This window comes from Pan paniscus, chromosome 1 (assembly GCF_029289425.2).
Source record: "Pan paniscus chromosome 1, NHGRI_mPanPan1-v2.0_pri, whole genome shotgun sequence".
In the NCBI taxonomy this organism is placed as follows: domain Eukaryota; kingdom Metazoa; phylum Chordata; class Mammalia; order Primates; family Hominidae; genus Pan; species Pan paniscus.
The window spans coordinates 43,830,630-43,842,789 of record NC_073249.2 but is presented as its reverse complement, the minus strand read 5'-3'; the positions used below and the strand labels follow the sequence as shown (position 1 = coordinate 43,842,789).

The window sequence follows — 12,160 nt, the reverse complement described above, 5'->3', positions numbered from 1 at the left end:
AATGCCATCAACGAGTCCAGGAACTGGGTTGAGCGCTTTACCCCAAGAACAGACACACACTGTCTGCCACTGTCTAGCTGTTGGTATAAAACCCACTCTCAACTCTGAACATCAGTTTCCCAGTCTGTCAAATGGGAGTGTGAACTACCTGCCAAAATGCAGGGAGGCTTCTGGGTAAGCTCGGGGTTATGAATGACCTCTCCTGGTGTTTGTTAAAGAATCAAGGCTGGGCATGGTGGCCCACGCCTGTAATCCCAGCACTGGGAGGCCAAGGCAGGAAGATGGCTTGAGCCCAGGAGTTTGAGACCAGCCTGGGCAACATGGCAAGACCTCATCTCTACTAAAAATTGAAAAATTAGCCGGGCACAGTAGCGTGCACCCATAGTCCCAGCTGCTTGAGAGGCTGAGGCAGGAGGGCCACTTGAGCCCCGGAGGTTGAGGCTGCAGTGAGCCATGATCACACCACTGCACTCCAGCCTGGGTGACAGAGTAAAACCCTGTCTCTAAAAGAAAAAAAAAAAAAAAGGGATCAAGCACATATGTCTCCACATAGGCGGGCATCCTGACCCCCGTGCTCCTGACTGAGACTTCTCTGGCCTCCCCCACACTCACTGCATCCTCTGCACCCCTGGTGTCCTCCCCTCTGGATGGGATTCCCTGGTGTGGGTGGGGTCCAGGATGGGGGCTGCAGGGTGTGCAGGAGAATGAGGGGCTTGTGCTGACCTCACTGCCAAGCCCCTGCCCCCATCCTGGTCCCAGCCTTGGAGCAGAGGCTCAGGGCCACCTTCCACCCCACATTTCTCTTCCCCCTCCCCCAGATTTTCATGTTCCAGCTGCTCCGGGGCCTCGCCTACTGTCACCACCGCAAGATCCTGCACCGGGACCTGAAGCCCCAGAACCTGCTCATCAACGAGAGGGGGGAGCTGAAGCTGGCCGATTTTGGTGAGGCTGGGGCTAGGGTGGGGGTCTGACGCTACTGGGGTGCCTCAGGGTGTGGGTGCAGTGGGGGAGGGCATAGCAGTCAACCCCACAGCACCTGTGGACAGAGGTCCAGTGACATGTCTGCCCCCAGGACTGGCCAGGGCCAAGTCAGTGCCCACAAAGACTTACTCCAATGAGGTGGTGACCCTGTGGTACAGGCCCCCCGATGTGCTGCTGGGATCCACAGAGTACTCCACCCCCATTGATATGTGGTGAGTGAGCACTGTGGGGACCGAGGAGGGGAGGACAGGCCTGGCCACACCTCCAGACTCTCCTTTGCTGCCCCAAGGGCCTCCGGGAAGAACTGCCTAACTTCCTTTGCCTAAAAGCCTTGTGACATCCTGCTGAAATGGTTGTTAAAAAAATTAAGTCTGAAATATAATAGGTTAGGGTTTCCCTGGCTTAAATAGACCCCCAAGCCTGTGCATTTGAAATCCTCCCCCAGAGGCCTGTGAGGGGTTACCAGAGACCCAGAGGGTCCAGGAGGGCCCCTATAGTAAATACGATGAATCTTCTCCAAGCATCAGTCCCAGTGAAAATTTTGAAAGAGAAGTACTATTTTTATGTTAAAATGAACAAGTGTATGATTTGGTGTAAAATGAAAAATCAGCCCAAATTGCAAGCCAAGCCGCCGGTGGTTATGAATGGCTGCTGTGACTCCGCCCCAAGGTTCCCCAGGAGAATGGATTTATGTACTTCTCTTCCAGTGGGGCACACAGTGGAGAGAGTTTGAGACAACACTGCTGAGAGAATTGCCACATGGGCGCTGGCTGCACAGACCCAAACCTCACAGAGTGAAAGGGGAGAGGTCGCAGCTTTCCCGAGCCCAGGGAAGCCCCCCAGAGAGGGGCTGTAGTGGGGGCTGGGCAGTTCTAGGAGCCTCCACTGCCCTGGGCCACCGCTCCGCCGCCAGAGCCACGACCCCTGCAGCCGCCTGTGGCAGGTCGTCATTGGTGCCCTGGTGGAGCAGCCCTAGGAAGGGCGGCCGCCCCTGCCTGATGCCGACCCTACCCCTTGCTCCCCGCAGGGGCGTGGGCTGCATCCACTACGAGATGGCCACAGGGAGGCCCCTCTTCCCGGGCTCCACAGTCAAGGAGGAGCTGCACCTCATCTTTCGCCTCCTCGGTCAGTCTCCCGCTGCTCCGTCCCTCTCACCACCAGGGGGCGCCGGAACTCCTCCAGCCCAGGCGCGGAGCGGGACGGGGAGGAGCGGCTCGGCCGCTTCTCTCCCGGGCGGGGACCCCCTGTGGCCTCGGCCATCTTTGCTCCCACCTCATACATTGCATCCCTTTCAAGTCGGCCTTGGCCCTGGGCCTCACGCAGGCCCTCCCCACCCTCTCTCGTCTCCCCAGGGACCCCCACAGAAGAGACGTGGCCCGGCGTGACCGCCTTCTCTGAGTTCCGCACCTACAGCTTCCCCTGCTACCTCCCGCAGCCGCTCATCAACCACGCGCCCAGGTAGCCCCTGCGCCCGCCGCCCCTCCTGCTGCGGCCCTGGCTCTCCCATCCCCAATCAGGCACAGCCTGTGTCCGCGCCTTCTCCTTGCAGGTTGGATACGGATGGCATCCACCTCCTGAGCAGCCTGCTCCTGGTGAGTGTCCTCCCGGCGGGGCCCAGGGAGAGGCAGCCAAAGAGCCAAGTCCCTGTGCCCCATGCCGGGCCTACGCCCCAACTTCTGTGGCTCGTGTGCTTACACGTCTTTGAAACATCTCCCCTGTACTCTCCACCCCCAAGGCCAAGGGGTGGCCTCCATACGCATCCTCTGGAGTCTGTGCACTGCGAGCCCAAACCCGTTACTTAGCTGTGTAGCTCTGGGCAAGTTACAGAGCTCCTCCATGCCTCAGTTTCCTCAGCTGCAAAGTGGGATTAATACCTATTTTATAAGATGGCCGTGAGGATACATTGAGATGACGGGACACACTTAGTGTGGTGCCTGTCTTGTAAGGCACACGATGAAGGGTTGTTATCGGCACTACGCTTCCTGTTACGGATGTTCTCCATCTGATCATGGTTGGTTTGCATCTGTATTTCTATCCCAAGAGAAGGTCACTCTCCTGAAGTTTCATTTCTGGTTTTTCCTGGTGGCTGGAGACCGAGGAGCCTTCCCCTGAGTCTTGAGATGGCCTGAGGTTGGGTTTGTGGTAGGGGCTGGAGGCTGACCTGGGGCTTCTCCTGTTAGCCTCAAGCCCCACCCACCTTGGTGCTCTAACCAGCACTGGAGTCCTGCTGCCCAGAGGGTTTGCAGCCCCCCAGCCGGGCCCAATAGCCCCACCCTGTGCCTTTCAGTATGAATCCAAGAGTCGCATGTCAGCAGAGGCTGCCCTGAGTCACTCCTACTTCCGGTCTCTGGGAGAGCGTGTGCACCAGCTTGAAGACAGTGAGTACTGGGGGTCCGGGAGCAGGGCCACCCAGAACCAAGGAAAGGGGTTGGTGAGTGTGGGCAGAAGAACCAGAACAAAGAGGCCAGAGGCCCCAGGCCCAGCAGAGCAGCCCCGGGCACCTTGCCTCCCCTGCTGGGGTTCTCATTCCAAATTGAGGGGGCAAACAGTGGAAATGAGGTGCTGCCTCGAGGGCTCAGTTGGTCCTTCTGGGCCAGTCCTCACTGGAGGCCAGCTCCACGCAGCCCTCTCCAGACTATGCACTTCTCTCCCCCAGCTGCCTCCATCTTCTCCCTGAAGGAGATCCAGCTCCAGAAGGACCCAGGCTACCGAGGCTTGGCCTTCCAGCAGCCAGGTAGGGGCTTGTGCTCTCCTGGACCCCTCCCCTTGTTAGTGGAAGCCAGAGCAGGCGACCCCTCCCCAGTGGGGACTCCCATGGTCCCCCCACCACTGGCTTCCCTTTGGACTCTTTGGGGAGCAGAGAAGGGGTTGGTTTCTCCTGCCTAGACTTCCTCGTCCAGCTCTTCCCTCCTCAACCCTCCACCCCAGACAGGACATTGCATTTGACAGTAGCCCTGGCAAAGAGGCATGCTGTCTCTGGTGCATTCTCTCTGCAAACCCTGAGCTCTCTAATCAGATTCCATCCTGGGAGAACGGTACTTTGTTCCTAGTACAGTCAATGGCCTTGGACATTGACAAATGCTTTCCATGCATCGTCTTCTTTAATCCTTAAAATACCCCTTGAAGTTAGTACTATTAATATTCCCCATTTCATAGTCAATGAAACTGAGGCTCTGGGAGGTTAAGTCACAAGTTCATGCAGCTAGTAAGTAGCAGAGATGGGATTTGACACCAGGTCAGACCGGCTCCTGTTTGCATGCCCTTGCTTGCTCTGTCAGAGCAGCTCTGGGGGACAGCGACTGTCCCTGCTGACCTGGGGTACCCGTCAGCCCAGCCTCCTCCCTGCAGCCCCACCTCTTCTCCATTCTCCAGGACGAGGGAATAACAGGCGGCAGAGCATCTTCTGAGCCACGCCCACCTTGCTGTGGCCAAGGGACAAGAGATCACATGGAGCACAAATTCGGGTAGGATGGAGCCTGTGTGGCCCTCGGAGGACTGAAGAACGAGGGCTGACAGCCAGCCTGGAAGACCGCTTGGCAGCCCTTCTGGCCACGGCTGTTTCTTCTTTGTGCTTCCCGTGTGCCTCCCCAGTAGCCCTCACCTGCATACCAACCCCTCCATTACCCACGTTGGGGCTGGCATGAGCTGCTTCCCTGAGAGGACATGAGAGGGGGGGCGGTCCTCGTACCCTCTCCCACCCTGGTGTTTGGGCACCTGCGTGGGATGCACATGGATGACAGAATCAAGGTGCCAGGATGGGCACTCTGCCCTGGATACAGGCTCTACCCTCCTCCCCCAGGGCCTGCCTAGTGCCAGTTTGGTAGTCCCCCTTTCTGGCCCCTTGGAGCCCACACACGTTTCATCTTTTTCCCCTCTGAGAGCAAGAAGAGACATGGCATGTTCTCTGGGACCCTGGAATCCTAGGTACCCACATGTGTGCCAAAGCCTACCCCACCTGGCAGGTGTCCCACAGCAACAGAAGGAATAGTAGTCCCCACTCTTTCCATCAGCCCTACCTTACCCTCATTCCCCGACACCCTCTGGCTTGAACCATGGCTGAGCAGTGCTGGCATATGCTTCGCCGGCACGCTTGGATGCCCAGCTGTGTCCAGAGGTGGCCTGGGACCGCCAGTTGCACGCCTGCCACCTCAGCCAGCCCCCGCCCAGCTCATCAGTCTGAATGGAGTTGCCTTAAATTGGCAGGTGGTACCGTACTCACTGCCCTTGGAGCTGTGACCGGCTCCTGCCTGTCCACCCCTTCCCGAGGTGGCTCCTGCTTACCTTATCATCCCGGGGCTCTGATTAGCCAGGCCTGGTCAGGGTCCTGGGGATGGCACCCAGATATGCAGAGTCACCCTGACACTGGTGCCAGGCTGACCTCAGCTCCCGAAGGCTCGCACAGCCTCCCCATCCTTCCTTCCCGGCCCTTGTGGCTCTGTCCACCTGATCCCAATACCAGCTTCCCCCAGCCCCTGCCACCCCAGAGGGCGGCCACGACAGGGAGAGGTGTAGATGCCACCATCTGAGGGAGAGGAACGTGGAACAGGAGCAGGCTCTGATGCTGAGAGGCTTGCCTCCGGGGGCTGGAAGCCTGGGTGGCCAGGGCCCCTGAAGAAGGCTCCCCTCTGTATCCCCCAGGTCTCCTCAACACTGGGCTGATCCTGAATGGCACAGGCCAAGGGGAGGCCAGCCTCGCCTTTCTACCCAGGCCCCCTGCCCTGCCCACCTCAGGCCCCCACCCTCCACTCCTCCCCACGGTACTGTGAACGTTGTGTGACTCAGTGCAGAGACAGATAATATATTTAATTCATGTACAGAAAGGAGCGAGCAGTCTCGTACAAAAAAGCTGACTTTGATAGATTGATGCCAAAGATGGAGAACTGAAGGCCCCCCTCCAGGCCTAATGAGTGTGGGTGGGGTGTGCTTGTGTGTATGTGTGTGTGTGTGTGTGTGTATATATGTGTGTATATATATATATATATATGTGTGTGTATATATGTGTATATATATATATATATATAAAGTGAGGAGAGAGTTTGATTTGTGTGTATCTCTGACCTCCCCCACACCCCAGGCTGTGGGACGAGTGCCTAGCATTCACCTTGCTGTATCCTGGGTGCTGCTGCATTCAGAGCCAGAAGTTGGCTCTTGCTGAGGAGCATCAGTGGTTGTTGTGGGTGGGCAGAGGAGTCCCAGGCCTGGGAGTCTGACCTGTGGCCTGGCATTGGCCCAAGTTGGTGCCTGTGGGGTGGGGCTGGCCAGGAGAGCAAAGAGGGACCCCTGGGCGGGGGTCTGGGGTCTGGCCGTGCAGCTAATCCCTGTGTTCCTGATGCCAAATGGCCCCCTGGCTTCTGGGGAGGGAGGTAGGCAAGATCAAGATGAGGTTGACATGGGAGATGGCCAAGGCCAGGGCAGCAGGACGAGGGTGTGGGCCTCACTGTAATTCAGGCTCTGCAAGAATTGCTGCAGACCTCGAATACACCTCCTGCTGCTGCCTAGACCGCCTCCCCACCTTTGATCTGGACACAACCCACCCCCCCAACCCATCATACACAGCTCCCAAAGTGCTCAGAGTCCTGCTGTTGTCCAATTCGGTGTCCAGGTTTGTTCTTCCCGAGACCACTCTGAGAATGCCAGGCCCAAAACCCTGCCTCCTGACCTGTCCTCATGCCTGGCCTTAAGCACTTTGCAGTTTGCCGGCATGGTTTGCAGTTACTTAAGAGGGTGGCTGCTTTCCAGAGGAGGAAGCTGATGCTGAGGTTGATGATGTCTCCCAAGGCTCTGGAAGTAAGGGGTGGGCCAGGGCTCCATTCTCAGCTCAGCACCAGTTCTACCGAAGGAGACCTCCTCACTTTGCTTGTAGGCAGCCAGACACCAAAGTAGGGTCGTAACTCAGACAATTAGTGCTTGAGGGGAGGAGAACGGCTGGGAAATGCATTGGTGGGAATTGGAAACCAGACATTTATTAAGTTCCCTGCTGGGTGCCAGGCAGCCCTGTGCCCAGGCATTGTCTCACTGAATCCTCATAGAAACCCCCCTTTCTCCCCACTTTGCAGATGAGGACAGGAGCCTCCCAGGGGTAGCCTGGGGTCACATACCAAATTAGAATCCCAGGTGTCTGCCCCCCAGCCCTGTGGTCTTTAAGGAGTGGGAGGCCTGGGGAGGGTGAGGTGGAGACAGTGCAGAGGCCCTGGAGGGAGGAAAGCACACAAGGAAGGATATGGGCAGATGCTGCCTTGAGGAGCACTTTGCAAGGCAACTCTTGTGGCAGGCAGAGGTGGCCCAGAGTCGCTGGGGGCAGCCGTTCTTGCTGCTGCAGCTGTGGCCCTGCTGAGGAGGCACACACCTAGGGGCTTCTGACATCAGGCATGCTGAGCTTCTGCCCTAGAAAGCTGCCAGGGCTGGGAGTGCCGGCCAGCCTGGGGGTGTGGAACTCAGCTGGACAGGCCTACACCAGGCCTTGGATATGATTGGTGCTCAAAAAGTGATGGCTCCGGAGAAGGAAGCTGGGTTCGGGTGTGAAGAGGGGCTGAGTGATTTTGGCCATGAGCTGCCACTGGGCTCCCAGGGACCAGGCTGAGCTACAACCCAACCCAGTGTCCTGGAGCCCTCGGTTTCCTGGGCACCCCTGCAATCATTTCCTTATGCCAGTGACTCTCAAAAACAGGAGCCTGCCCCATTCTGCTGAAATCCCCGGCCCAAAGCAGCCTTTTACAAGTCATTCCCCCTCAGGCCTCACTTGTCATCTGCCTGCTTCTGGGACAGGTCAGGAATATCCAGGGTGCAGATGCCGTCCCCTCCACCATGGCCACTTGGCAGGGGCATTTGAGGCATGTAGCAGCCCTGCAGCTTCAGACAAAATGTCCTATTTGCTGAACTCTACAGGGTGGGGGTGATATCAGCTCCTGTGCTTGGCACTGCCCACATCATCTTGCACCCCGGTGGGACCTGGAGCTCGCTCTCCCCTGCCCCACCCTCCTGTGGGCTCCCATTCACCCTGCCCCTACTCTCTGGGTCCAGTGGTCAGGGCTGATGTCTAATAGGCCACCACTCCTCTACCCTGCTAGGCCCCCTGGGTCAGCCAAGTGTCAGACACTGTTGCAGGCCTGCTCCTTTCCTCCCTCCTTGAAGCATCCCAGCCTCCTTTGGGCCATCTCCCCACCTCTATCACTGCTCAGACCCTTGCTTTTGGCCGTGACACTCTACAGCACCCCAGTGAGCCCCTCTATCTCCAGAGCAAATCATCAGCACCATGAATTAGCCACAGCCTCCTCCATGCCTGGCCCTGTGCTAGATGCCAGGACACCAAGATGCATGACATTCCACCCCCACCTTCCAGAAGCTCAGACCTGCCGGCAGAGATGGCCTTGATTACAACAGGTTTTCTCAAGAACCCGCTGTGCACCCGGTGCTGTGCTAGGCACTGAGGATACAGCCGTGAACAAGATGGCCAAGCCCTACTCTCATAGAGCTTATGTTCCAGTGGGGGGTATAAGACGTTATCCAAATCAACAGGCATATCAAGGGGTCATAAGTGATGAGACAAAATAAGGCAGGGGCAGGTTTGAGGGAGAAGAATGTGATGGCATAGGGAGGGGAACTGCCTGGTCAGGGAGGGACCTCTCCATCAAAAATGAGCTATGGGCTGGGCGTGGTGGCTCACACCTGTAATTCCGGCACTTTGGGATGCCAAGGCAGGCAGATCGGTTGAGCCCAAGGGTTTGAGATCAGCCTGGGCAACATAGCGAGACCCCGTCTCTATTTAAAAAAAAAATTAGCTGGGCGTGACGGCTCATGCTTGTAGTCTCAGCTACTCAGGAGGCTGAGGTAGGAGGATCACTTGAACCCAGGTTGAGCCGCAGTGAGCAATGATCATGCCACTACCATCCAGCCTGGGCAATGGAGTGAGACCCTGTACCAAAAAAAAAAAAAAGTGAGCTATGTTGTGTAAGGGGGCCAGGTGGACAGCCAGGGACAGAGTATTCCAACAAAGGCCCTGAGGTGAACGTACTTGAGAATGAGTGAGAGGCAGTGAGGCCAGGGCACAGTGAGCCAGGCAGCATGGCAGGAGGGATGTATCATGTGGGGCAGTGGCTCTGCCCATTAGATCCACCTGGGAAGTGCTTAAGATCCACTGCCATCCGGCCCCAGCTCAGATTGATTCAGATGACCCTAACATGTAGCCAGGGTTGAGAACCGCTCACTCGTGTGAGGTCTTGCGGGCTGTGGTAGGGGTTCTGGATTTTATTCTGAGATGGGAAGCCACTGGCCTCTGTTTTTAAAGGCTCAGAGGGTCAAATAGGAGATGTCAGCCCCTATAAGGAGGGTGATGGGGCAGGGAGAGGAAGGATCCCCCAGGTGGTGGTAGAGCAGCAGCAGGTGTGGTGGGAAGGGAGAAGGGAAGCACCTGCTCTCCTGTGTTGCTGCGAGAGGGACTGTCATCCTAATCCCAGGGAGGGCCACAGAGGCTCTAGGGTTAGGTGACCTGCATGGCCACACAGGGAGTAAGGTGGACTGTCAATTACAACCCAGGTCAGCCTACCTGAGCAGCTGCCTCCGGGCAGGTGTAGGCACTGGCACGGACACTCCACCTCACTTGTTTGCATGGAGGATGGGCATCTGGTTTCCAGGGACTGGGAAATCCTTGCCTTCTGGTCACCTAAAAGCATTGTCTGACAGGCAGCCAGTTGACACCTGGGGGTTGGGCAAAAGTCACTATCCCCCACCCTACCAAGTGCCCCCTGAGTGATGACTCAGCCCCTCTTCCGGACCCTCAGAACCTCCCACCATCTGCCAACTAAAAGCATCATTGGGCACCAGGGCCCTGCTCCCGCCCTAGCTGTGGAGGCCCGGTGGCTGGCATCATTGCTGATGGTCAGTGCCCAGACTCCAGGGAGTGTGTGCCAATTCTCCTAGACAGGACGGGTGGGGCCAAGGGCAGCTCTGATGAGATTGCAGGTGCCACGTGGCCACTCCCACTTCCTCCCTTGTTTTCTCCTCTTCCTTCTTCCTGCTTCTTTTTACTTCTCTCAGTGCCCCTTGGGGGCACTAGGTATTACTCAGTGGGCGGCCCTGAGTAATACTGAAACCCAGAGATCAATAATTTGACCCAGCCTCTTGTCTAAGGAAGGAGATTTTGCAGCCTCTCCCTTGAATCAACCCAAGCCTCCAGTCCCTGAGATGTGTTCTCAATGCCAAGCATCAACCCTTGCTCCTGCATCCCTGGGCCCTTCCTGGTGATGTGACGCAAACATGGAGAGCTGAAGCATGGACAGGGCGTGGCAGGGAGGATCCCCGCTGCCCTCCTGCATGTGGTCAGCACTCCTGCTTGCCCCTTTCTGGGCTAGAAACTTCTAGCCCAGTTCCTCATCTTCCTGTCTCCTCCAGAGCTCCTCCCTCCCTAATTTACTCATTATCCATCAGATGGTTCCAGACTCTGTGCCAGGCTCTGTTTTCAGTACCCAGGATACAAACTTGACCCTGACTTAGACCTCACTCCCAGGAGCTCAGCGTCTCAGAGGCGGCTAGGATAATCTTTTCTTCCTCTCAGCTTCTTAAGGTCTCAGCTACTTGGGGGAAAGACAGTTGTCCATTAGTCATTCTATTAAAATTTCCTAGGGTTTTTTTTTTTTTTCAAGAACAATAAAATGTTTTAATGTCCTCATGTTTTCCCTGGAGGAGAGATTGGCTAAGTCCTAGGTTCCTGGGAAGAAGGAATCTTGAACAACCAGGGAAATAACACACAGGCTCCAAAATCACAGACTTGGATTCAAATCCCAGCTCTACGGCTTGCAAGCTGTGTCACCTTGGGAATGTTCCTTAACTGCTCTGTGCCTCAGTTTCCCTCTCTGTAAAACGGAGATAGTGATAACACCTATTTCACAAGGTTGTGAGGATTTAAGAATGAATATTCAGGCCGGGCGCAGTGTCTCATGCCGGTAATCCCAGCCCTTTTGGAGGCCGAGGCGGGTGAATCACTTGAGGCCAGGAGTTCGAGACCAGCCTGGCCAACATGGTGAAGCCCCGTCTCTATTAAAAATACAAAACTTAGCCGGGCGTGGTGGTGGACCCCTGTAATCCCAGCTACTTGGGAGGCTGAGACAGGAGAATTGTTTGAACCCAGGAGGTGGAGGATGCAGTGAGCTGAGATCGTGCCACTGCACTCCAGCCTGGGTGACAGAGTGAGACCCTGTCTCAAAAAAAAAAAAAAAAAAAGACAAAAAGAGAATGAATATTCAGGAGGGGCCTGACCCAGAGTGCTAGGTGAGTGAGCTTCACATCCTCACTCTGCACACTCCCACCCACTTCTCCACAAGCAGGAATTCCAGCTTCCTCCCTCATGGAAGTAAAGTGGAAGATCATATGCTTTTATTTCTTGCATTCTTCACTCTTGATAAGATCTCAATCAGCAAGAATGTATTAAGAACATCCTACTTAAAAGATTTTGCAAGACTTTTAAAATGACCTCAGCCCAGAGTCTTTTCTCCACGGGAGCTTTAAACGTAGCTGGGGAAGTAAACATGGAAAGAGAATTTATGATAAAAGGCACTGGGTCAGGCGTCACTCAAAGTGGATCCGCTGCCTTTTGAGGTAGTAAGCGCTTTGTCCCCCAGACTGGGAAACCACTTGGGAATTCCAGGGGCATCACTGCCTCCGGTACGTCTTGCCAGGTTCCTGAGGAGCCAGCAGCCAGATCTGCACCTGGCCTGACCCTATTCCTTGGATCTTTCTTTTTTGCTGTGCGGAGTAGCAAGGTGTAACTGGCAGATGAGATACCTTCCTCAGAGAAGCCAGAGGAATGTGGCAAAGCATGATCCTGGGCTTGCAAACACCCTTCTCCTTGGATTCCAGGATGCCAGGGGTATCCTCTCAGGCCTGTCACTGGCTTTGAGGCCAGACTTGGCTTTTCAGGACCTGAGACTGATTCTGGGGTGTGGGAATGAACTAATCTGGGATTTTTTTTTCTTTTTTTTTGAGACAGTCTCACTCTGTTGCCTAGGCTGGAGTGCAGTGGCATGATCTTGGCTCACTACAACCTCTGCCTTCTGGGTTCAAGCGATTCTCATGCTTCAGCCTCCCAAGTAGCTGGGATTACAGGCATGTGCCACCATGCCCAGTTAATTTTTGTATTTTTAGTGGAGATGGGGTTTCGCCCTGTTGACCAGGTTGGTCTTGAACT

The 12,160-nt window shown here is 55.9% G+C and overlaps 1 protein-coding gene across 6 annotated transcripts in view; it reads left to right on the top strand.

The window, feature by feature from the left end:
• The window catches only part of CDK18 (cyclin dependent kinase 18), a 28,197-nt gene extending 22,396 nt beyond the window's left edge, over positions 1–5,801 (top strand). For 3 of the 6 annotated variants that reach the window (XM_057301503.2, XM_057301505.2, XM_003822947.5), the window contains exons 9-16: positions 819–942; positions 1,073–1,193; positions 2,009–2,106; positions 2,334–2,439; positions 2,531–2,573; positions 3,269–3,359; positions 3,638–3,715; positions 4,354–5,801. In XM_057301503.2, coding sequence (XP_057157486.2) covers positions 819–942; positions 1,073–1,193; positions 2,009–2,106; positions 2,334–2,439; positions 2,531–2,573; positions 3,269–3,359; positions 3,638–3,715; positions 4,354–4,388 — 696 coding nt within the window. In that variant the 3' untranslated portion in view covers positions 4,389–5,801. The other 3 variants (XM_055109094.2, XM_055109091.2, XM_055109110.2) reach the window with 1 other exon arrangement.
• The last annotated feature ends 6,359 nt before the right edge of the window (positions 5,802–12,160 follow it).